Source organism: Bos indicus, chromosome 24 (genome assembly GCF_029378745.1).
Source record: "Bos indicus isolate NIAB-ARS_2022 breed Sahiwal x Tharparkar chromosome 24, NIAB-ARS_B.indTharparkar_mat_pri_1.0, whole genome shotgun sequence".
Classification (NCBI taxonomy): Eukaryota; Metazoa; Chordata; class Mammalia; order Artiodactyla; family Bovidae; genus Bos; species Bos indicus.
The window spans coordinates 53,923,674-53,949,470 of NC_091783.1; the positions used below are offsets into that span (position 1 = coordinate 53,923,674).

The 25,797-nt window shown below is 44.1% G+C and overlaps 1 protein-coding gene across 1 annotated transcript in view; it reads right to left on the bottom strand.

Moving 5' to 3' along the window:
* Positions 1-3,099: 3,099 nt before the first annotated feature.
* MBD2 (methyl-CpG binding domain protein 2) overlaps positions 3,100-25,797 on the bottom strand; it is a 67,796-nt gene continuing 45,098 nt past the window's right edge. Inside the window, exons 4-7 of the mRNA XM_070779093.1 lie at positions 12,674-12,764; positions 11,225-11,402; positions 6,297-6,435; positions 3,100-3,569 (exon numbers count right to left, since the gene is read on the bottom strand). Coding sequence (XP_070635194.1) covers positions 6,309-6,435; positions 11,225-11,402; positions 12,674-12,764 — 396 coding nt within the window. The 3' untranslated portion in view covers positions 3,100-3,569; positions 6,297-6,308. The remainder of the gene's footprint in view (positions 3,570-6,296; positions 6,436-11,224; positions 11,403-12,673; positions 12,765-25,797) is intronic.

Below are 25,797 nucleotides of genomic sequence, written 5' to 3' on the forward strand. Positions count from 1 at the left end.
TTATTTTGGACTTTGTAGCATTTGAGGGATCATAAAGCTTTTTGACATCTTTCGCAATCATTAACAAAGATCTACATAGTTCAACTTCAGAAATTCAAACAAGTCATCTTATATTCAAAGAGATTACATAATGCTTTCTTGATCTCCTCTTTAGGACAAAAAAAAAAAAAACTACCCCGGAAGCCAGCAGGGGCATTCCTTTCCATGGTAACACAGACGTCTTGCAGGACTTTTCCAACTGCAAGACTCAGTGTTCACAGATTCATTCAACAAGTATTTACTGACACACTGTTCTGTGCCAGGCACTGACCTGGGCTCTGGGGACACAAACATGGAAAGATGCAGTCTCTGCTTCACGGTGCTTACAGTCTTAAAGTAGAAACAGACATGCAAACAAATTTACAATAAAGTGCTTCCGTGGAGGTATTTACAAAGTGCAGTAGGAGTCTGGAAGAGAGGAAAAGCACATCTGCCTGGAGGGGATGAAGGACAGCTTCACAGAGGAGGTAGACACTGAGCTGCGACGGGACCAGTGCTCGAGAACCGGCCGTGCAGGCAGGTAGGCAGAGGGGACGACAGGGACAAAGACACAGGGGCCCAAGCGGCACTTCGAAGGAGCAGGTGGTGCGGTTTTCCTTGAGCTGAAGGTGCAGCGGGGACAGTGGCAGGATGAGCTAGACAAGCAGGCGGCTATCAGATCCTGAAGAGCCTTTTGATCATTCGTCCGTCTACTCAATGCACCCGTACGGGGTGCTTACTGTGTGCCAGGCACTAGGCTAAGCGCTGGGATTATAACAGGGAACAAGGCAGACACATCCTGGCTCTCAAAGAGCTTACATTCTAAGATAGACAGACCAAACAAAAGTCAACAAATAAATAAAATACAGACTTAGAAGATTTCTACAAAGGAAATGAACAGAGTGCCAAGGTGGAAAATAGAGTATTGGGGGTATTTATAAAGTGGAGGGTAGTTAGGGTTATCAGCAAATGACTCTGGGAAGCTGACACCTGCAGAGCCCGCCACGACACACCAGGTACTGTGCTAACACGTGACAAACAGCATCTCGTTTAGTCCTCACGACGACTCTATGAGGTAGGTATTATTACTATTTCACTGAGGAGGAACAGGCTCAAAGACACTGGGGAAACCTGCCAAGTCACACAAATGGCAAAAGGAGGGTTCAAACACAGGTGCTCTCCATCTCCAAGTGCTCACTAGGTGGGATTCCAAACTGCGTACACAAGACAAGGGGGGATTCTGAGCAGGGACACGGTGAGATCACAGATGCTTCCAGGACCATTACTGATGCCTCCATGGAGGAGGAAAAGGCCAGATGGAGGGAAAGGGGACAGGTGGAAAGCAGAAGGTGCCGAGTGCAGAGGAGAGGAGGGGGGCTGCATGAAGGCGGTGGTTGTGGGAATGGGGAAGACACGCACGGTGACATGTTTGTTTATTGATAAATAGATACGAGAAAGGCGGTTAGTAATGCTAACAGGACTGACAGGTGTTGGCAGCAAGGACAAGAGGGGCCTCTGGGATCACTCCTGGGTGTCTGCCTCGGCGGCGGGATCAGATGATCTGCTATCCCCTGAGTTAAGGGATGCAAGCTGTGGAAGGCTGGGGAAATAAGATGATGAATGTACTTTTGGACATGTCCTGCGGGCGCACTGCGAACACATGGGCTTATGGTTCTCAGCTGGACACCATGGAATGGCTTTCGAACCTTGTTCTCTACCTGAGCAACGCACAGAATAACAAAAATCAACATTTTGTATGTGGGTACATTGTGGTTTTCCTTTGAATACAAAAGTTGCTTATAAAAGCATGTATGTCTTGGTTGGGCTGCTTTGTGAAATGAACCCATGATGGCCAAGGTGAAGTTACCCCAAGCTTAATGACAAATGAAGACTCATGGACTTAGAGGAGTCTAAGAAAAGCCTTCGGGCATTCAGTCTAACTAGTCATGATAGCTTTTAAAAAGAATCAATACTAGCTTCCCACTGTCACCCCAACTGAGGACAGTCAGAAGGGCCTAGGGCAGGGAGCCTCTGCCACCTGTCTTCCCAGAGTCTACAAGTACCTTTATTTATTTGCCAGCAGAAGTACTCTGAGGAAATTGGTGGCCTCAGGCCCAAAGATCAAAGTTGAATGTGAATCAGGAATTCCAAGAAGGTATCATCTATGCAGTCTGGCGTAAGGTCCCGAGAAACAGCAGCTCAAACCTAGCCAGTCACACTGCTTTCACCATTTCCTTTTCTTTCCTCAAGAACTGGAAGGGTGCTGAGGATACTAATTTAAAAACACACACACACACACAGGTGACATTTATAGGCAACTGGTCACATCCTTGATCACATCATTCTGCATCTAATTTTAAAAGAACTCAGAGTTAAGAAGTGCATAAGCCCTTCCTATAGAAAGATATTATTTTTGCTCTTTTTTTCTCAAAATGTACTTAAATTTGCTTAGTTCCATTTCTTGGCATCAGATTACCTTTTTTGTTTTTTAAAACTCATTTCTTAATGCTGTGCCAGTTTGAGCAATTAGATATCAAGGAATTCAAGAAGTAATGAAGTTAATGCTTATGAGTTTCAACAGGAAAAAAAAAAATGTTAAGACTTTGGAGGCTGGGTCGTAATTAGAAAGCGTTACAATCTGGTTCATTTAGCAAGTCTGCCCAGAATGCTGCCTCTCTCTGTGACAAAGGGTCTCACCTGCACCTGTTAACTCTGTAAGCCAGTAGACATTGGAAAATACAAAATGTTCTCAAAAAACAGTCACAGACTTCCAGCAACATCTGAAGGGCACGTGTGTACCTAACTCACACCAGAGGGAAGAAAATGCCTTATTTTTATAGAGGTAACAAAAGTACTCGTTACAGGCAAGGGAAAATAAAAATTACCCACACTACATGACAACTTAGAATTCTGAGCACAATTCTCATGATATTCAGAGGCATATTGCAAACGTATGAACTATTTCCCACCACCTTCATTTCAAACTTAAGGCCCAGGGAAGACAGCTGAATGTCAATCAGAAATCCTAAGAAGGGACTATGCATGGTGTGTGCTCCTTAACAGAAAGAATTCCAATCAGTCTGTGAATATAATCATTTATTTGTCTTTACAGTGATGATGGAAGAATGTACAGGTGTCCTCTTTCAATAAAGTATAAAAATCTGTTTATATACAGTGAAGTCACAATAAGCGCTCATTGGGAAATTTATTTGGTACTCCTGATCTGTTCATATTAAAATTGGGGGGAGAACAAGTATTTCATGGAAGTGCTACATTTCCAGTAGATTGCACCTGGCATCAAAAGCTCAGCTTCATTTTAAGGGTCCTGCTCGATATTACAAAAAGACTAATTTTAAGTCCTGGGACTCAAAATAAACATCATTTTTGAATAATAGATATATACATCAAAAATACATCTAAAAAGGCATTGGTTAGTGCTATTAAAAAGCTCTATGTGCTCAGGTACATTTTTTTCTTACACGCAAAACCCAGTGGAAACGTTTTTGCTCAATTCTAGGAGTTTGCTCTCGGGGAAAGTCGGTCAAAGTTACCTGCAAGAAAAAAAACAAACAGACTTAAGTAATTCAATGATTTCTCAGGTGAGGTCAGCAAAACTTGGAAAAGCAGTGAGAGATCAAATTTCAGGTAGAATAGGATTTTTAAAGCCTTGATAGTATTTAGTTACAGCACTTTGTACATAAAAAGGACTCAACAGCTCCCCTCATTGTTTCAACTTTTTTAATTCTGAAAGAATCTTCACTTCATTTTCAAAGAAATCTTATGGACCCTTTTGTATACTTATGAAAATATTTCTATCATTAAGTAAATCAGCATAAAATGGGAAATCACAGAGCATACAAATGAAAAAAAAATCATAAGATATAGCCAAATCCAAACATATTGAGAAAATTTAGGAAGATTTCTACTAACAATGATTTATTTTATTTCACCATAATTTATTTTACTTCAGAGAATTTATAGATAGAAACACAGTGAAGTCTTATTACTACTTAACTTGGATGAAATTATATTGTACAACTGCCAATTCAATTATTTATGTATTTGATACTCATCTCAATTATAGCTTTAAATCTTAACACTTTTTGTTTTTATAATTATCTTCTTGCAATCACTCCTAAAATGTTCAGCAACCTGGGCCCTCTTCTTGAGTGTAAAATCTTAAGCAACACAGCAAACCTCAACCTGTTACTGACGGGCTGCTTGTGTGTGGGCGCGCATGTGTGTGCACATGCATATGTGTGCATGCATGTGTGTGGTGTGTACATGTGTGTGCATGTGTGTGTGCGTGTGTACATGTGTGTGCATGTGCATGGGTGTGCGTGTGTACGTGTGTGCGTGTGTACATGTGTGTACACGTGTGTGCATGTGCATGGGTGTGCGTGTGCTTGTGTGTGTGTGCAGTCACAAGCTGTGTCCAACTCTTGCGACCCATGGACTTTGTGTGTGAGTATAAAACATCCTGCTAAGAAGGACCATTAGAAAGACCAGCCCTGTCATAATGCAATGAACATACCTAAACAGAACTGCGTGGTACAGAGTGCTGCATGTTACCAGGCATTTGAACATGGCCATGCCCCACCTTTAGTCAAGCTAAGTCCTACCTATTCCACAGTTAATTATGAACCCCTAATTAAGTCATGTGGCCGTGCTCTGGTTTATTAAACACTCTAGGTGTACGTGGAGCTAAATTAATGATTTAGGTAAATTTAGTTTTGATAATTAAGATGTACTTCTAAATCTTCTATAACCCAAAAGTCTAATGGCCTGGTCTAATGCCATTCTCCAGTTTAGAATATGATATATATAATACCAATTTCTCCCTACCCAACATGCTGACGTGTTGGCTATTTTTTAAATGTATATTAACACTTTGATCACTCAGCATTAATTAGTTTGTTTTCCACGTTAACCACCTTTGTGCCAGGCAATGAGCGATGCGCCCTTTATCTGAGCCAAGTACCTAGTCCCTACAACACAAGGTCGCTTACATGAACCAGGGGGCTGCCTTGACAGGGGGTTGACTTTGTCAACCTGCAAAGTAATCTGCAACGTAGGCAAAGGTCTAGTAAAACCTCAACGACAGTACCCTTGATTTTTCCTACATTGTTTTCAGGGGAAAAGTCTGGAAAACAATTAAAAGCTCTGAAGAAGAGGGCTTTCTTGGAATCAGTTCTCAGATTTCCACACTGCGCTGAAGTCTTTGGATAAAAAAAAATACACTTTCAGACTTCCCCCTGAGAGACTTTACACATACAAAGTGTGCTCATCACAGTCCAGAAAACACACCCCTATTGGAACGGCAGACAAGATTCAGCGTCAACACAGCATCATCCTGTCCTCGATACGGAAACCAAAAGCAAACTACTTAAAATAGCACCAAACTGGATTTAAATGGTGCTGCACGGTCAGGAGACTGTGTGGCCAGAGGTCACTGCTGCCGCTGACCAGGTTAATGTAAAAGTTGTCATTATTACCTGATTTCTGTGCCACTGTGGCCTAAGCCACTCTGAATTAAGACAAAAGCACTGAATGGAAGGAAAGACTGAGTGAACAGTGAACTCCTCCCGGCGTGCGACACCTCCAGTCTACCCCTGTCCCAAACAGGACCCTCCCCACCACCCAGCGGGCTCCCGTAAAAACCCTGGGCTTGGTCATCCATCCCACTCTCCCACCCTCCTATCAGTCAGTCACCTGGTCAAGTCAATTCTACCTCCAAATACATCTCAGATTGGCTTTTCCATTTCTCTCTGCATCCCCGACACCAAGACCCTCATGAAGCCACCGTCACCTCTTGCTAAGCTACAAGCTCCTAACTTGGTCTCCCTGCATCAAGTCTGTGCTACAGAGATCAGAGAAGGAGGGGAAAGGGAGGGGTTTTTGCCTACTCTGTGACCATACTTTTATGTAGGGGACAAGAGACCCCTTCACCCCAGAAAGCGACCGTGGCGGAGGCGACGGCTGCTTCACCTCCTGCAGCACCTCTCTCCCTGGCAGAGTCCTTTCCTTCCTCCTCTGCTTTGCTCCAGTGACAAAGAGCCCAGGACCCTCTCAAGCAGCCGCAGGGGGGTGAACATTTTCACATCATGAGAAGAAAAGGATGCACTCTGCTATGGTCCTTAAATACAAAGGGGGCCCGACAACAGCAGTGCACAGGACGCACAGTGGAGCAGGCTCTGCAGGCGCCGCTGAAGCTGGCCGCAAGGGCAGGAGCAAGGAAGCAGAAGCCCGGAGCGCCCCGCGTCCCGGCGTCGCCGTACCTGATGCCAGTCTCAGGCGTCCTCTCCACTGTCCACTTCAAGGTCCACGGCCTCCGCGTCAGCAGCTCGTGACAAGATGTCTGCCATCAGCGCCTCTTCCAATTTCTTACGTACTTGCTGTACTCGCTCTTCCTGTTTCCTTTGTAAAAACAAGAGTAAAAAGACACTAACAGTTTGGCCAGTGTTGGAACAATGATGCTGCCGACGACGTGGTTTATCTTTACTCCAAAGTCAGGAAAATTCCTCAGAAACACACACTTCCTTCTCCTTAGACTTTGCACAAGCGGCCTCTAACCCTCACAAAAACCAGGTCTCGTGGGAGATGAGCTTTGCCCAAAAAGGGGGACATTCGGACAGGAAGGGAAACCCTCATCTCACAGAGAATTCTGGCAGGAGGAGGTTTCTTTCAGGGACCTTTTCTTAAACTTCAAAAACTTCAAATATGTGAAGGTTCAGGGTTATTCCTATAAGGGATAATGTGAAATAAAAGTGGGAAATGATATCGGAAAATAGGAAGGAAAAGAGATGTGCTGGGTGAAGCACTGAGAAGGGCGGAGGAGGTGGAGGCGAGATGGGCCAGTTCAGCCGCTGCCTCTGGTGGCATCGGGGAGGGTAGTCGGAGCTCTCCCCTGGGTCCGCAGCCTGCTGACCACAGGCCGTCACAGAGGAGCCAAGAGCACACAACCCTGTGCACCAAAGGCGGAGGAGGAGCGGACCCTTGAGCTGAGCCGAGTAAGTGAAGAACACGCAAGGTCCTCTGGGTCCTGGGGACTCTCAGGGAACCTCCAAAGTGAGAGTTAAAAACACCACATCACACAGAAGAGGCAGAACCATGACATGAAGAACGGAGCGCACCAATGGTATCACATTTCATCCTTAAAAAGCAGGAAAAAAAATGGAGAACAGCTACCTGACAGGGCAAGGAGAGATTCCTAAAACAGTTCCAGCAAACCAAGATGGCAAACAGAAACTCACCTCCAGAACCCAGTGGGGAGGCAATGGTTGAAGAAACAGGAGAGAAGGGACAAGTGTGGAAGTAAAAGGCTTGGAAAAGAAGCAAGAAAGGAACAGAGGCAAAGGCCCAGGTGGGAGGGCGAGCCTTGACTAGAAACAGGACGAGTCGCCTCCAGAGGCCGCAGGAAAGGTTGGGGGATGGATACAGACTGGAGGGGGAGCAGCCCCGGGATGAGGAAGAGACACAGCGAGGGATCTCGAGGGCTCTGCTGAAGGAAGAAGTGCCAGTTTCTCCATCCATCGTTGAGGAAGACAAATCACGGCACTGCCCCACACCGGGGCAAGCAGAAGGGTAGAGGGGTGATGTTCCAGAAGACTCCACTAAGATGCCCTGGGCATTTGCCCCTTGGGTCCTCAACCAGCTGTGAAGTCACGTTTGCTACAGTCTCATCCCCACGTCTCTTTATCTCAGTAGTCTATGTCCAAGGTAAGCGAAATTAACATGTTGTGTAACCACAAAAACTTTAGATATCATCTTTACCAAACTCTAAAAACAGCACTAAGAGATAAAAGGTTTAGACTTCCACCTTTTAAATGAATGTTTGAAAAGAGGGAAGCAACCACTGAGTCAAGCTCTGTAGCCTCGATCATATTCACAGAAACTAGAGTTGAAGAGATTTTTTTTAAGAGATGTTTTGATCCCTGGTAGCTCAGATGGTAAAGAATCTGCTTGCAATGCAAGAGACTCATATTCGATCCCTGGGTTGGGAAGATGCCCTGGAGAAGAGAATAGGTACCCACTCCAGGATTCTTACCTGGAAAATTACATGGACAGAGGAGCCTGACCGGCTACAGTCCATGGGGTCGCAAAGAGTTGGACACAATTGAGCATCTACCACTTCCGTTTTTACAGTCTTTATTGCAAGTGTTACAATACTGTTTCTGTCTTGTGTTTTGGCCCTGAGGCACGTGGGATCTTAGCTCTTGGACTAGGGATCAAACCCGCACTCCTTGCGTTGGAAGGTGAAGACATAACCACTGCACCGCCAGGGAAGTCCCTGGAGTTCAACAGATTTTCACACAGTGGAGCAGAGTCATGAAAAACAGGATGTTTATTTCTTACAGTCAGTCTTAACATCTGGCTCAGTAACTCCAGGCTTATGATAAATGGCGTTATCGGTCATGGGCAATCTCTCATGCCTCATACCAGAGTGTCTGCACAGCCCCCCTAGCATCACCCCATCGGGAAGATGAAGGAAATGGGAAGAAGAGCGCTTCTGGCTGGAGAAGTGATCTGAAAATCTGACACTGGCCACCGCTGCTCTGCTGTCTTGAGCGCTGCTTCCCCCATTTATGAAAACTGAAAGTAAAGCCTCTGCCGGATGTGGCGAGCAGGACTCTAACACAGCCCCAGGATGTCCCCACGGGCCCCTGGTCACATCCCAGGCAGAATTCTCTCCCCTTAAGGGCAGGAAGGACTTAGGAACACATGATGGGATGTCATTCTATGATCAGGTTACTAATAGCTGACCCTGAGTTAATCGAAAGAGATTATCGTAGAGGGCCTGACCTAATAAGAAAGAAGAGGCTTTCAAAGGGGCTGGGCTCTTCTAGAAAGCAGCAGGAGAGGGAATGTGAAGGGAGCCATGGGGCAAGGAGCTGCTGGCAGCTTCAAGCTGCCACTGAGAACAGCCAACAAGAGAAGAGGGGCTTCATCCCTACTAGAAAGACACGAACTCTGCAACAAGCTTAGGAGGAGCCCAGGCTCCAGAAGGCCACGCAGTTCTACAGACACTCAGATTTCAACTGTGTAAGACCCGGGGCAGGGAATCCAGTCATGCCCACCCGGACTTCCGACCTACAGAACTTAGAGCTACGAACAGCTATTGCTTTAAACGGCGAGGTTTGTGAGAACTTATCACTGGGTATCAGAAAACAAATACGCCTATGAATGAAAATAGTTATCAAGCTGGCTGAAAAAAAACATGTGCTCAATGTTGAGATCCTTAGTTGAAGGTTTAACACAAACACATTATTGGTGACACAACTGGAGAAAAGTGATAATTCCACTTGCAGTCATTTATTTTGAATATGTACTAATTGGAGAAGAAATGTTTGGCTTGATGATTTGTTATGACAATGCAATCAAATGGACAATCTGTCAGACGAGTTTACCCTAAAAGAAAAGTATCCAAATCCGGCTTGGCTGGAGAAGTATACCTGAAAATCTGACACTGGCCACCGCGTCTCTTCTGTCTTGAGTGAGGCTTCCCACATTTATGAAAACCGAGTAAAGCCTCCGCCAGATGTGTTAAGCAGGATTCTAACACAGCCCCAAGATGTCCCCATGGGGCCCTGTCATCAGAAGACCTCAGTCAACACCCTCAGGGACCTAGCAGGACCCGGGCTGATGAACTGGGCACTCATTCCAGGACAGAGGGGGGCTAGCCTCCTGAGTAATTTCCTTCCTCAAGGGTAGGAACAGTCCAAAGAGCAAGCTGATTCCTTTCCTTGATTTCACACTTTTTTTAAAAAAAAAGAAGAATAACACTGATCATAAATTCCACATCATCAAGGCATCCGAATGCAACTGTGAACTGCTCTACATCTTTGCAAAAAGAACTACTTTAAAATTCAGGGAAGGCCTTCCAATTATAAACCTGGCTAGACACAGGCATTTAACAACAGTCTCATACCAACTTTCACGGAATTAGGGAAAAAACAAAAAAACACATGTAATACATATTTTTTGAAATTCAGAAGTGTCATCTGCTGGCTTGGTCTAGGAACAGTAAAGCTTTCGGGTTTACATTCAGAGGACAGAAATAATGAAGTACACATCCTGTCCTGTTCTTAAAGGAAATACAGCATAGTACACAATCATTCTGGGCTTCCCTGGTGGCTCCGTGGTAAAGATCCACTTGCAGTGCAGGAGACAGCCCGCAATGTAGGGGACACGGGTTTGATCCCGGGGTTGGGAAGATCCCCTGGAGGAGGACATGGTAACCCACTCCAGTGTTCTTGCCTGGAGAATCCCATGGACAGAGGAGCCTGGCCAGCTACAGTCCATGGGGTCACAAGAGCTGGACACGACTTAGGGACTAAACCACCACCAAACTACAATCATTCTAAAGAATAATACTGAAATCCATAAATCCCATGTAAGAATTTCTTTGTGGTTTTAGTATCTGGAATAGTTCTGTTTCTCCTGAGCAATGGCTTGCTTATACTCCTTGGGCATTATCTATCTGAGAGATACGGTTCCCCTTCATAATCTGCTGCTATAAACCTAATTCGCGGCCCAGCCGTAGAAAGAGTAAAAGATGTTAATGGATGCAGCTTGTGTCTGCTTCTCATTCTTGGCTGTTTTACATAATAGCTTTACCTTTTGCTTTGTCTTTCTTCTCATTTGCTTCTCATCTGGCTTCACTTGATGTATGTACATATGTGTCTCACTGTGTGTGTGTGTGTGTGTGTGTGTGTGTGTGTGTGTCTCTTCAGAGCCACCTTAAACCTTTACTTGAAACAAAGTGAAGTAGAGATAAATAAATCTCTAAATTGAGTTTATGTGAGATCAATAAAATCAAGATAAGTAAACTGAACTTTGAAAACACAACTGAACTCAAAGCAGCACAGCAATGATCTGCTACTGCAGACAGCAATCAGAACAGGCATAAGTGAATGCACAGACTCTTCAGAGCAGAAAGGCAGAACCCAGATTGCATAAGATACCGCAAAAATCACGTGGAGAGAGTACGACTGCTCTGTCCTTCGGGGATAATCAGGATGATACACCTTATACAATGCTACCTTTTCCAGCATGCATTTGTTTTAAAACATCCTGTATCATCTGTTTTACGCCAGCTTTGCCAAGAAGGGTCATCACTTACTAGGACTGGCACTGAACCTAACAAGCAATAAAAAACGTATCAAGTGTAGGAGACAAGTTTTTTGAAGTCATGTTCTGCTCTCACCTAATGTCTTCATCTGTGACAATGAAAGCCTTGCAGAGGGGTTGAGATGTGTTCAGCCAGACAGCGGGGTTCTTTTCCACAGCAGCAGAGACTTGCCCTGTGATGGGTGCAGAGCTTGTGTGCAAAGCACTGGCGACAGCAGATAAAAGGGTCTCATCGTTACTACCCGGACCAACTCCTGCAATCAGAAACATGCATCAGTTCCAGGACGTTTCTAGCTGTGCTGAGCAAACCTTGTGGAGCCTAAAACAACTGATTATCTTTATATTCATCTGAGATCAGCTATTTAAAACTGACAAGCCAAAGCAGCAAAAGATAACAGCACATTTACTTAGTTATCAAGAACAAAGAATTAACATTAAGGAAATAGTAACCAAATACTTGAGTATTTTAATAAAACTTAAACAGAATTTAAAAATACATTTCCAGGGTATTAAACGTCTTAAAAAGTTGGCTACATTTCCTCATGCAAGGTCAATTATTCTTAATGATCTAAGTCCCTTCTAAAGTCATCTTACATTCAAATATCCCTATTAATGTGTCCCTAGGGTCCTGGAACGTTTCCCCTGTAGCTTGCCATGTCTCAACATTTCTTTCTTGTGCAGGGATTTCAAAGGAAAAGCCAATGCAAGTAGGCTGTACCTACACCTTTAACAGCTTTTTCAACTAACAAAATACCCACATGAATAGGATTAGTAACTGTACCCCTGACTGCACGTTAGGAGGCTGGAACCACAGCTACGTGTAAGTTCACTGCTTCTCATCTGAAACTTGTTAGACCAGCTAAAGCAATCATTTCCAAGGGCACAGAGCGATAAGACACTACTCTAACCAGGAATTAGGAGGGTTTGCAACGTATCAAGATTTGGAAGCCAAAGTTGTAACACTCAAAAACTAATGCTTCTCTAGAACTTGGAGTGAACGTGTGACACCACGAGGCATGCCAGCAGCTGAGTTCTCCACCCCGGATCCCGCTCACTCCTGTTACTGGACCCATGGGCATCTGAGGCTTGCAGCAGCAGGTCACGGAGGGAGAGACAGGATTAGAGATGCTGGCTGTTCTTTTGATAAGAGGAAGGGAGAAAAAAGCAAGTGCTGGGGCCTGACGTGGCTTCGAGCAGGAAGCTGGGGATGGTCTGCCACTTAGGCTACATTTGGGTCTAAACACGTAACATGGATTAATTTACATGACGAGCCTAATTAACCTCAAGCCAAAAGGTACACACAGAAAAAAAAGTTAGGTAAGACACCGCCCGGAAGCGTTCTGCAACCTACAAAGTGTTTCAGGCACACTGCCTCTGGGTTTACTAAAACCCAAGGGGAGCATCACCCATCGAGGCAAACAGTCCCCACAGCAAAGACCTGTCACCCTCATCACGTCTGCCTCCACTGCCTCCGACACAGAGCCTGGCACGCAGCAGGGACTGCTCAACTGAACTCGGAGAATACCTTGAAGACCTTTAGGGAGTTCCATGGTTTTTATAATTTGTTCTGTTACATCTGATGCACTAAGTCCTTGTAGCCTCTTCTCCCAGAAAAGCTGTAAGGCAAAACATCACTGTTAATAGATACATTCTCGGGACAAGAAAGCAGTGCATCGATGCTGCTGGATAATGAAATTGAAATCGTATCAGTAGTTCCCTAATGTCCCCATTTTTTTTTCCTTACAAAGAGCTAAATGATACTTCAAACATGACTTCAACACATCATAATTCTTTCAAGTTATATGACTCAAAAAACTTTGCTTTGTCATTCTAGGCAGCCTATTCACTTGTTACATCTGATAGATTGTTATGTGCTATGCATGAGATACAGTCCTAAATAGATAACAGTCCTTTGGAAGACATAAGGTATCTTCCAAAGAGTATTAACTTGAGTTCTTCAAAGTTTCATTTGGCATGAAAATTTAATGTTACAATTTATCAGGAAAAGGAAAAACTGTATTATGTAATACCTCTTTATCCAAAAGCGTTAGGGAAACAATTTCTCCACCTATGTGGTTTTTCTAAGACACAGAAGTTTAGCCCTTTGGCCTACTTTAAGGGGAACAAACGCCATTTTTTATGGAAACTTTTCTAAAATGTTTTGCATACTTCCCTGCTTTTTAAACAGGATGCCACATTCATGAGTGCCTCTCCTTCCATGGTACAGAGCCTGGGTCTCCTCAGTCACTAGGTGCCCCAGGGCATCATTCTGGCATCAGTGAACACGCTGAAGACTCTTCCTACCCCATGGGTCTAGCGAGATATGCAACTGCTTGTTCATACACTGAGCAGGCCAGGACAGTTCTACTGCTTGATGTTAAATCCCTTCTACACTTAATTCTCTCTCCTAGTCGGCTACTGTGTGCGTGCTTGCTCTATCACTTCAGTTGTGTCCTTCGCTTTGCAACCCTATGGACTGTAGCCCGCCAGGCTCCTCTGTCCATGGTTCTCTCTAGGCAAGAATACTGGAGAGGGTTGCCATGCCCTTCTCCAGGGAATCTTCCCAACCCAGGGATAGAACTTGTGTCTTTTATGTCTCCTGAAGTGGCAGAACTCTTTACTGGGGAAGCCCAGTTGGGTATTACTCGTCATTAATGTCATTCATCCATATGAATGTATTTACTGAGCTCCTACTATGTGCTTTACTTGGCCTGTGAATGCAACAGTGGATAAGATAGAGAGTGTCTTTGTCCTCAAGCCTCATCTCTTTTCTACTCTGTTTCATATTTACTGCAGTCCAAAAAGCAGATAAAGGAATTCCTTAGGAATTTGATAAATCTGTCTTTAATCCTGGATAACCAGGGGCCTGTCATATAGTAAATATTGAAAAAATATTTGTGTGAATGACTGATGTGGGAATAAACGAGCTCAGAGTCAGGATCCTGAGGGACACATGCACCCAAGCTGAAACCCCAGCTATAGACATATGACCTTGGACCAGTTCTGTAACCTCAGATGTTCAATGTCCTCTGTGGAAGAGGCAAGAATGACTGTTACATACAATGATTGTGGAGGTTAAATAAAGCAAAATATACAAACACCTATCACACAGTAGGCATAAGGTTTATTAGGTTTACTTTTAACAGATTTTTGAGCACTCTGAGGGCTTCCAAGCTTATGTTCTAACTTCTGGATACATGAAAAGCGTCAAATAGCATCTTTCCGGACAAATGAGAAGATACAGTAAAATAATTCTATTTATGGCAGAACAGTAATAGCTTAGATTATATAATAACCACAGTGCTAGCACCAAGAGTAACTTCTTTACTGTCCTTTTAAGACCTTTAGTATATGCTAACATCTCCATATACCTCCATATAAATTATATCAGCAGCAGAATATGTGGGCAAGGACATGAATACATTAACCATTAACCATCATGAGGGAGAAGTAGTTAGTTCTTCTAAGTAATAGTTAATGAATGTGATAAATGTCCTGAGAAAGTCTGCCTGCTCTTCTGGGGAAATAAGAATCATCTATGCTTTGAATATCACAACTATAGGGGAGAAAAACCCAACAAAAATTAAAATGCAGTTAATTCCTAATGAAAAAGTGAAGAAGAGAGTCAGTGAGTATGAGATTAGTAAGTGTTTTATATTATATAATTTTATAATTATATAAATTATAATTTTTAAATTATATATATAACTTAGTTTGTAAAATAAATCAACACTACCAAAAACATTATGAAAACTACATACAGAGATGATTAGTAATAAACTACATCTAAAAATCCCAATTCTAGATATCAAAAGTTAAATTTTTTACCTTCTATAATTTTTAATGTTTAAATTTCCATTATTTTGAAGGAAAACACAAATTTGGAATGAAATATTTTGCAAAATAAATCTTGGCTTGAGAAACAAGTATACAGCTCTAGATTGCAAGTCCTGGTATCATCACACATCATCAGACAGCCCTCAACAAAATCTGAAGTTGAGCCTGACAGGTTGATGACCTCTCTGTAAATGAAGCGCTTACACTGTGAAAACGGAGGCACACGTATTTCTGAACGTGTAAGTGTATATACGTGTGTGTGTCTTTCTTCCACCCCCTACTCCCTGGGAAGTGGGAAAGGTCAGAGCAGGAATCCAGGCTGGTTTGAGAAAAGAAGACATTTAACCGGCCAAGGTCGCCACTGCCCTCCCCGCCTCCTCCCCGCCTGGCATTCAGCCCTAACACGCTCAGCCAGGGGAGCTGCTCAGCTGCTCGTCTGACGTTTCAGTGTGTCCCTAACCCACCTTCTCACGTCCATCTTCTCAGGTCCCTATTTGCTCTGTTCTGGAAAGAAGGGGTTCTTCGCACTTTAAAATATGTGTAAAACTTGTATCAAGCAGGCATTAGGCCAAGGGAAGGAAGCCAGTCTTTTACATACCGTATGAATGAATGTGTATGAAAAAGAAGAAAACTGTAAGGGTGGTTGCCAGGAGTCAGGGCTGGGGGGAAGATCCCACTGCAAGGGGTCAGCACAAGGGGATTCCTTGGGGGTGCTGGAACTGTACTTTGGTTTTTTTTTCCATAAATACAAACTTTATCCAGCTGATATAATTACCATTTTCTTTTTTTGTTTTTCCAAGCAAATTGCTCAAAGAACGATCAATTTGCACTATCTCCTTTCTCCCAGGCCCATTTCAACTTTATTATCCTACCCCCTATTCCATGAATTTCCACTACATTTACTCTAAAGGTTAATCAGCCCCTCTCACCAAATGCAGTGACCTTTCCTGATTGTTTCTGGTCACTTTAGAGCTCTGAATGTACTGGAGGGGTTCAGGGAAAGAGAGGGGTGTTCCTCTGCCTGACATTAGAGTCTCAGATCTCCTTGTTTATGTATTACTAGGTAACTGACTGTGGTCATCTGAAGTTCTTCCTATTGCATTAACATTAGAAATTGAGACAGAAATATGGAAAGGACGAGGCTCCCTACATTTGAAAGGAGTCCTCTGTCCAGGACAGTTGTCTTGTCCACCATACTTTCATAAATCCTAACCGAGCCGATGAAAATCTGATTTCACCAGCCACATCCCATGATTTTCTCAGCTTCAGCTTGCTGCCTGGTGTGAGGTCAAATAATCAACGTAATTTAGGGACCAGTGATCTAATATTTGGAGAAACTCTTTAATGTGCTCTCACTCTAAGTGAGTACATCCCTCCCTAAGCCCCACTGATCAGGCCCTCCTCTGATATCACCCTGCAGTAGAGAAGAGAACTGGAGAGCTCCCATATGTACTTTCTAGGGCCAATGGTCTGGGCAACACCCTAACCGGCCAACAAGCTGATGGAGAAGCATAGGATAGGATTAACAATCACACAAAACCAAAAAAGTATCTAAAATGTCACTGACAGGGAAAGTGCAGCTTTGAGGAAACCATCTTAATAGAAAGTGGAGCTCATCTCCACACCTTTGCTCCTCATGACTGTAGGAAGTACCTCTATGACATCGCTGGAAACAACCGCTCTACGTACTTTATCTAAGGGCCCCAGAGGACAAGCGTGACGGTGGACGGTGAAAGCTGCTACTTTGGTGAATGATCAAATCTGCTTCCTGAAAGGACAACCAACCCAGAATACAACTACACCATTTTCTTTTCTTAATGGCTGCATGTTGGACAAATACCTTACAAGTGATATCCAAGATGAAAATGAGGACACAGGGATCTCAAACAACTCATCACAACATACACACACACACACACACACACACACACACACACACACACACGCACGCCCCTGTCTAGGCTGATCGTGTTTATTCAGACCATCTTCCACCACCCTGAGCTTAATAATACATACTCTGAAGGAACCTGTGCTCTTGGGAGGATGTCAGAACAGAATGGTTTACCGGGAAAAAGTAAGTAGAGAATCGATCCAAATTCAGCAGATGCTCTTTTAGTGCCCATTAGATACAAAGCATTTTGCTGGGGATGGTTATTAGGATAGCCGGCAATCACTGTCCACTAGCTGCTTACTGTTTGGTGAAACTGTTTTCTAGAAAAACTCTAGAAGGGAGACGTGTTAACCGCAATAATGAAGATACAATATTAACTTCAATTTGGGAGAATCTGGAAAGGCTTTTAGGAAGAGGCAACTCTGAAAAAATGTGTTAAGAATTCTATAGAAGAGGAAAGACTTCTCCAAGCCAAGGAAACAGCTTAAGCAAAGGCAAGGAGGTGAGACAGAGAGTGTGGGTCAGTCTTTCTAGATGATTTTTACAGATAAGAATAACCAGGGTGGCTTATTGTACAGGCATGTTCTGAGACCTCAGCCCTAAAGATTCTGTTCAGTAGGTCTTGGGTTAGAGAGCTGGTTTTATGTTATTCTACAAGTGTCTTAGGTAACTCTGAGGGACACGGGGGATCTTGGTCTGAGAAAGGCTGGTCTGGTCTGTGCTGAGAGCATGGCAGTGCACACACGAGGCTGTGTACCCCATCACCGAGATCTCCGAGTTATTCCCGATTCTGCTAGATGGAGAAGGCAATAGCAACCCACTCTTGTATTCTTGCCTAGAGAATCCCTTGGACAGAGGAGCCTGGTGGGCTGCTGTCCATGGGGTCTCACAGAGTCGGACACGACTGAAGCGACTCAGCATGCAGCATGCTAGACGATTAAAAAATGTATCACACTATCCTCTTCTAGCAGAGAACTGGAGGAAGATACTTGCTTTTCTGTTTTTCGTTGCAGGAGGATATGTCAAAGCATATTTAAGAGTATACCGAACTGTTCAGGGGTGAGCAGAGACAGGGCTCGCCCGAAGATCTGTTTGTGCCCAGGCGCGTTCCCCTGGCGGAATAAGAGGAGGAGGACGACAACTCCTGCTTACCCATCGAGCCCTTCCCTCCAGCCTGGCACTGTGCTCAGGGCTTCACATACAGAATTCGGTTAGTCTTTCCTACAGTGTTTTGAAGAAGACATTATCAGCACCGACTCGCAGTAACTCATCAAAGGTGCATGACCAGGGGTGCAGCTGGAATTAAAACCCAAGTCAGTGATTAGACAGTCCTCATCTCAATAAATGAAAGCTCTAGAAGAGTATTTACATGCATGGCTCTGTGTTTAACAAGCCCGAGACCCTTCTAGTCATGAAATCAAAGGCAGACGAAAGACCAGTAATTGCTGAGAAAATTATCAGGCTGCTTTTAATCCATTTACCTACGAAGTGATGCTGTGTTAACTGTGCACTGTAGGCGATCCGTGCCGAGGCCACGCTCCTCCTCAAGCAGAATTAAGAAGCCATCTGTGTGATGTTATTTAGGCTAAAGCTGGCATAGACTTTTACAACAATCTCAAAAGAGACGTAGGAGAAGCTCACATGATGAAAACTGAAGAACTGGTATAAAACACATCTTCTACAAATTAGCTTTCTCGGAATTAATTGCGAATATCAATGACATTTGAACACCCCGTTTTGTTTATTTGGTGGATAGAAATTAAAGAGCGAGATTTCTACTCCAAGAAAGCACTTTCTGAGAAGTCACACTAACAATGGAGTGTCAGCAGATGTTTCAAGAAACAGTAGAGATGGAGTGCTTTATGAAGCATATAGAATGGAAGGCTTGAGTTTTTTCTATAATACTGTATAAGGTTACTTTTATGCAAATATTGATTTCTCATAAACACATGGAAAAGCATCTAGATCAAACATACATTTTCATCCACCATTAGATTTCATTTGAAAAGTACTGTGTAGTGTTTTTTAAAAAAAAAATCACCAATGAAAAGAAACTGACTTGCCACGTATGCTCACGACCTCAAGTTCAGAGCCAGCCTGGAGGGCAGAAGACTGAACTTCTGAGAAGCTGAGTGAACTGGGACTGGCCTTCAGAGTCAGACTGACCCTGATTCAAATCCATGCTATGTCACTCACTAGCTTTATAAACTCAGACAACTATCACAATATGCTCTGGCTTCCTGCCCTAGGGAATGGGAGGATAAAAGCAATCTCAATGGTTATGGACAGGACGAGGTTTTATCAATACTTGAAGATAACCATTAGACAGCAAACAGCAGTTTACTACTTGGTTTTTGCCCATGGCATCTAGTACACCGCTGATCACGTCATAGCACCTACTATGCATTAAAATTAATACATATAAACAGAGCAAAGAGAGTTGGCTCTGAAAGGCACGTATCCACAAATGAAGACTGAGGCATGGCCTTTGTTCCGATCTGCTCCTCTGGCCGAGTTTCAGTGGGGGTGCTTTCTTGATACTCTAAGTATCTTAAAACCCTTCCCTTTCCTTTTCTCATGCAAGCCCCTCTGCCTCCCTCTCAGCCTAAGGCTAGCTAGGAGAACGCTATTAAGTAGGAGCAGCTACACAGGTTGCAGGGCTCTGTACAAAATGGAATCAGAAGGTTCTTGTTCAGAAACCCTGATGATCGTTTCACGATGACAGCAGAGCCCCTGAGCAGGCACGGAGCCCTAGGAAGTGAGTGCTTGGGCCACGAGTCCGTGAAGCCAGAAGAGGTGGTAGTACTGAGCAGGCTGGGAAGGAGGCAAGACCAGCAGAGACTGGAGACCCCTGTGCTGCGGAGGGTACCTAGGGAAATGTCGGGGTGTAATCTCATTCTGTGACTTCCTTAAAAGAAGCAGGACAACAGAAAGTCGCTCTGGCCAGATCTACGCAATAACAAATGAACCTTTCCCTCCCTTCTCGTCAAAGCAGCCCAAGGATTTCTCCTCCCCACTGTGGCTCCTCATCTGGACAGCGGAGAGGCCGCCTGCCAGTGACTCAGCAGTTCAGCTGTACGGCAGGAAGAGGGGAAACCCGACGAATGACGAGAATGACGAGACCACAATGGGGAAGGACGGAATCTAAAGACGGATGGGAAGTTTGTTCTATTTAAAGGCCAGTGGATAACATGGAAGCTTTTCCTGAAACTGTAATTTCCTTGTTATTTTTACCCCGTCTACTTCCATGTTGTGATGAGAGCAGAGCCCTTAGAAAAACAGAAAAACTTCAAAAGGGCTCTGAGCTGGTTTCAAGAACAGAAGGTCAGAGAAAACCTGGAAACAAACTACATTTCTGTTCTGCAGTGAAGCAAAAAGGGGGAAAACAAAACCTCAAGCCAGCGGCAGTGGCCTAGAGCGGAGTTTCTCAATCTTGGCATTACTGACATAGGGTTGGGTAATTCTGGGTTCTCGATGTTTAGCGACATCTGGGGTCTATGCCCACCAGATACCAGTAGCACTGTCCCAGTTGTGACAATAAAAAGTGTCTCTGGATGCTGCCAAATTTCCCCAGGGTATTTGTGGTTGGGACAGGGAGGATAAAATCAGGTTTGGCTGAGAACCAGGGGTCCAGAGAAAGAGAAAGGGAACGGGAGAACAGAAGGTCTGCAGTGGCAGGGGCCCAGATCTCACAGCTCAAACAGAAAGGAGACGCCGCCCTTGGTACACAAATCACCCCGGCCAGCTCCTGCCTCCACTTCCGGAGTCTCTGCCCCAGCTCTTGACTCCTGGGCCTTATCACAACCGAACTAAGTGGCCTGGGGCTGAGAGCCCCTTCTGTCACTGCCAGACAGCCAGGGGGTAAGCAAGATAAAGCAGAAGTGGGAGAAACACTTCTTACCGAAAGAGCTGAAATTGAACACGCTTCCTGATAAAAAGATGGCTATAAGCAGTAGTTATTTTTTGCAATAATTCAGACACACTCAGGAAATGCAGGTTCGATCCCTGGATCATCAGGGATGATCCCCTGGAGAGGGGAGTGGCTATCCACTCCACTATTCTTGCATGGAAAATCCCACAGGCAGAGGAGCCTGGGGTCGCAAAGAGTCGGACCTGGCTGAGAGACTAACGCTTTCACTTTCACTTTAGACTTAACGGTCTTTTATGGGCTGGTCTGGGACCCTAGAACCACTTATAATGATCATTTCTACTGGAAGATGTGGAGTTCCAAACGACCGAAACATGATATTTTATATCTCAACCTGTAAGGTGAAAAGCATCTGTGTGTACAGATTTTAGAGGCAGTTCCCTGTTATAACCACAGGATCGGAGAATACACGTGTGTGCAAAGACATCACTGATGACTAAGAACAACACAGCTCCATTCGGAATGACTTCAGATGCTCAAGTATAGGTACAACAAGAGAACAGAGCCATGAGCTGATTTTTACCATTTTAACTTTCGTAAACTCTTAGTATGTAGCTATCCATAGGGCCCAGACAATTCCAAATTAAAAGTCCAGGGAAACAGCATCCTGCCAAACTGAGCCAGATGAAAACTTAAAACTCAGATCTTCATATACGTTTCATATCTTGTCTTAAAACATGACTGTTACCTTTTGAAAGAAACACACCGAGATTTCAATAATGAAACTAAATTCATCTAAAATTGCTAACGAGTCAAACCGCTCTGCCCTGGAGACCACCCCTGGACCACTTCCCCCTTCCGTCACTTCCCTCCTGTCTCCTGGATCCTGCTCTTTCTGAGGCCTTCTCTACACCTGACGCCTCCTTCTGATCCTGCCCATAGATATGCCCAAATCCTTCTCTCACACGTCCCAGTTTACTCCTTCCTCTCCTCGGGCTTCTTCCCCTGATGGGGCAGATACACTGGAACACGGCTAACAGAGAAAGTGTCCTTATTTAACTTATTGTTTTTGCTTGGTCACTAAGTCATGTTCAACTCTTTTTGCAACCCCATGGACTGCAGCCCGCCAGGCTTCTCTCTCCAAGGGATTTTCCAGGCAAGAATACTGGAGTGGGTTGCCATGTCCTTCTCCAGGGGATCTTCCTGACCCAGGGAGAGAACCCATGTCTCTTACATTGGTAGGTGGATTCTTTACCATGGAGTCACCTGGGAAGCCCTTATTTTATTACATCTCCTTCAAACCACCTGTCTTCTTCCTTCCACTAAGGGAGAAACTTTCTTATTTCCTCATCTTCCATTCCTTCCTTCTAACCTGGATTCTACTCCTAATATTATGTTAACTGACCTGCCCAAGGTCACAGTAACCTTCTAATTAACAAACCCAATTCCTGATTCAACCCTCTTCTGCCTTACTTCCCTGCTGCCATCGCCTGCTGTCAGAAAACTTATGGAAGTTTGCCTTTTATGATGGTTTTCTGTATGTTTCTATATTTTCTATCACTGTTAAGCAACAAATTAATACTCCTGATAGTAACTGTCAAAGAAATGGGACTGTAGGCATTTTTTTCTATTGAAAGAAGATACTTAAAATGTGTAAGATGTAATAAACCTTTTAAAGTACTTGAAGACAGAAGTGTTAATACTTTGTAAAGAGGAAACAAAAGTTACCTTTAGAATCTAATCATTACATGAATTTTAACTTGCACAGTCTTCATCTTTGTCAAGAGCATGATGTGAGAACACTCAAATTTTGGGGGATGAATTTATGGCTAAGTATGGGCCTGGGAAGAGCTACCCCACGCTCGAGGTCAGGGGCGGCGGCTGAGAGGAGCAACCCCACGTCCAAGGAGCAGTGGCTGTGCGGGCACAGGAGGGCTGAGGAGCTACTCCATGATCAAGGTCAGGAGGGGCAGTGGTGAGGAGATACCCTTTGTCCAAGGTAAGGACCAGCAGCTGCACTTTGCTGGAGAAGCCCTGAAGAGATACCCCATGTCCAAGGTAAGAGAAACCCAAGTAAGACAGTAGGTGTTGCGAGAGGGCATCAGAGGGCTGCTGCTGCTGCTAAGTCGCTTCAGTCATGTCCAACTCTGTGTGACCCCATCGACGGCAGCCCACCAGGCTTCCCCGTCCCTGGGATTCTCCAGGCAAGAACACTGGAGTGGGTTGCCATTTCCTTCTCCAATGCATGAAAGTGAAAAGTGAAGTCACTCAGTCGTGTCCAACTCTAGCGACCCCATGGACTGCAGCCTACCAGGGTCCTCCGTCCATGGGAGACACACTGAAACCATACTCACAGAAAACTAGTCAATCTAATTGCACGGACCACATCCTTGTCTAACTCAATGAAACTAAGCCATGCCCGTGGGGCCACCCAAGACGGGCGGGTCATGGTGGAGAGTTCTGACAGAATGTGGTCCACTGGAGAAGGGAATGGCAAACCACTTCAGTATTCTTGCCTTGAGAACCCCATGAACAGTATGAAAAGGCAAAATGATAGGATACTGAAAGAGGAACTCCCCAGGTCAGTAGATGCCCAATATGCTACTGGAGATCAGTGGAGAAATAACTCCAGAAAGAATGAAGGGATGGAGCCAAAGCAAAAACAATACCCAGCTGTAGATGTGACTGGTGATAGAAGCAAGGTCTGATGCTGTAAAGAGCAGTATTACATAGGAACCTGGAATGTCAGGTCCATGAATCAAGGCAAATTGGAAGTGGTCAAACAAGAGATGGCAAGAGTGAACGTCGGCATTCTAGGAATCAGTGAACTGAAATGGACTGGAATGGGTGAATTTAACTCAGATGACCATTATATCTACTACTGGAGGCAGGAATCCCTTAGAAGAAATGGAGTAGCCATGATGGTCAACAAGAGTCCAAAATGCAGTACTTGGATGCAATCTCAAAAACGACAGAATGATCTCTGTTCGTTTCCAAGGCAAACCATTCAATATTACAGAAATCCAAGTCTATGCCCCAACCAGTAACGCTGAAGAAGCTGAAGTTGAACGGTTCTATGAAGACCTACAAGACCTTTTAGAACTAACACCCAAAAAAGATGTCCTTTTCATTATAGGGGACTGGAATGCAAAAGTAGGAAGTCAAGAAACACCTGGAGTAACAGGCAAATTTGGCCTTGGAATACAGAATGAAGCAGGGCAAAGGCTAATAGAGTTTTGCCAAGAGAACGCACTGGTCATAGCAAACACCCTCTTCCAACAACACAAGAGAAAACTCTACACATGGACATCACCAGATGGTCAACACTGAAACCAGATTGACTGTATTCTTTGCAGCCAAAGATGGAGAAGCTCTATACAGTCAGCAAAAACAAGACCAGGAGCTGACCATGGCTCAGATCATGAACTTCTTATTGTCAAATTCAGACATAAATTGAAGAAAGTGGGGAAAACCACTAGATTATTCCAGTATGACCTAAATCAAATCCCTTATGATTATACAGTGGAAGTGAGAAATAGATTTAAGGGACTAGATCTGATAGAGTGCCTGATGAACTATGGATGGAGGTTCGTGACACCGTACAGGAGACAGGGATCAAGACCATACCCATGGAAAAGAAATGCAAAAAAGCAAAATGGCTGTCTGCAGAGCACTTACAAATAGCTGTGAAAAGAAGAGAAGCGAAAAGCAAAGGAGAAAAGGAAAGATATAAGCATCTGAATGCAGAGTTCCAAAGAATTGCAAGAAGAGATAAGAAAGCCTTCCTCAGCGATCAGTGCAAAGAAATAGAGGAAAACAACAGAATGGGAAAGACTAGAGATCTCTTCAAGAAAATTAGAGATACCAAGGGAACACTTCATGCAAAGATGGGCTCGATAAAGGACAGAAATGGTATGGACCTAACAGAAGCAGAAGATATTAAAAAGAGGTGGCAAGAATACACAGAAGAACTGTACAAAAAAGATTTTCACGACCAAGATAATCATGATGGTGTGATCAGTCACCTAGAGCCAGACATCCTGGAATGTGAAGTCAAGTGGGCCTTAGAAAGCATCACTACAAACAAAGCTAGTGGAGGTGATGGAATTCCAGTGGAGCTACTTCAAATCCTAAAAGATGATGCTGTGAAAGTGTTGCACTCAATATGCCAGCAAATTTGGAAAACTCAGCAGTGGCCACAGGACTGGAAAAGGTCAGTTTTCATTCCAATCCCAAAGAAAGGCAATGCCAAAGAATGCTCAAACTATCGCACAATTGCACTCATCTCACATGCTAGTAAAGTAATGCTCAAAATTCTCCAAGCCAGGCTTCAGCAATACGTGAACCGTGAACTTCCAGATGTTCAAGCTGGTTTTAGAAAAGGCAGAGAAACCAGAGATCAAATTGCCAACATCTGCTGGATCATGGAAAAAGCAAGAGAGTTCCAGAAAAACATCTATTTCTGCTTTATTGACTATGCCAAAGCCTTTGACTGTGTGGATCACAATAAACTGTGGAAAATTCTGAAAGAGATGGGAATACCAGACCACCTGATCTGCCTCTTGAGAAACCTGTATGCAGGTCAGGAAGCAACAGTTAGAACTGGACATGGAACAACAGACTGGTTCCAAATAGGAAAAGGAGTATGTCCAGGCTATATATTGTCACCCTGCTTATTTAACTTATACTCAGAGTACATCATGAGAAACAATGGGCTGGAAGAAGCACAAGCTGGAATCAAGATCCAGGAGAAATATCAATAACCTCAGATATGCAGATGACACCACCCTTATGGCAGAAAGTGAAGAGGAACTCAAAAGCCTCTTGGTGAAGGTGAAAAAGGAGAGTGAAAAAGTTGGCTTAAAGCTCAACATTCAGAAAACGAAGATCATGGCATCTGGTCCCATCACTTCATGGGAAATAGATGGGGAAACAGTGGAAACAGTGTCAGACTTTATTTTTGGTGGCTCCAAAATCACTGCAGATGGTGACTGCGGCCATGAAATTAAAAGACGCTTACTCCTTGGAAGGAAAAGTTATGACCAACCCAGAT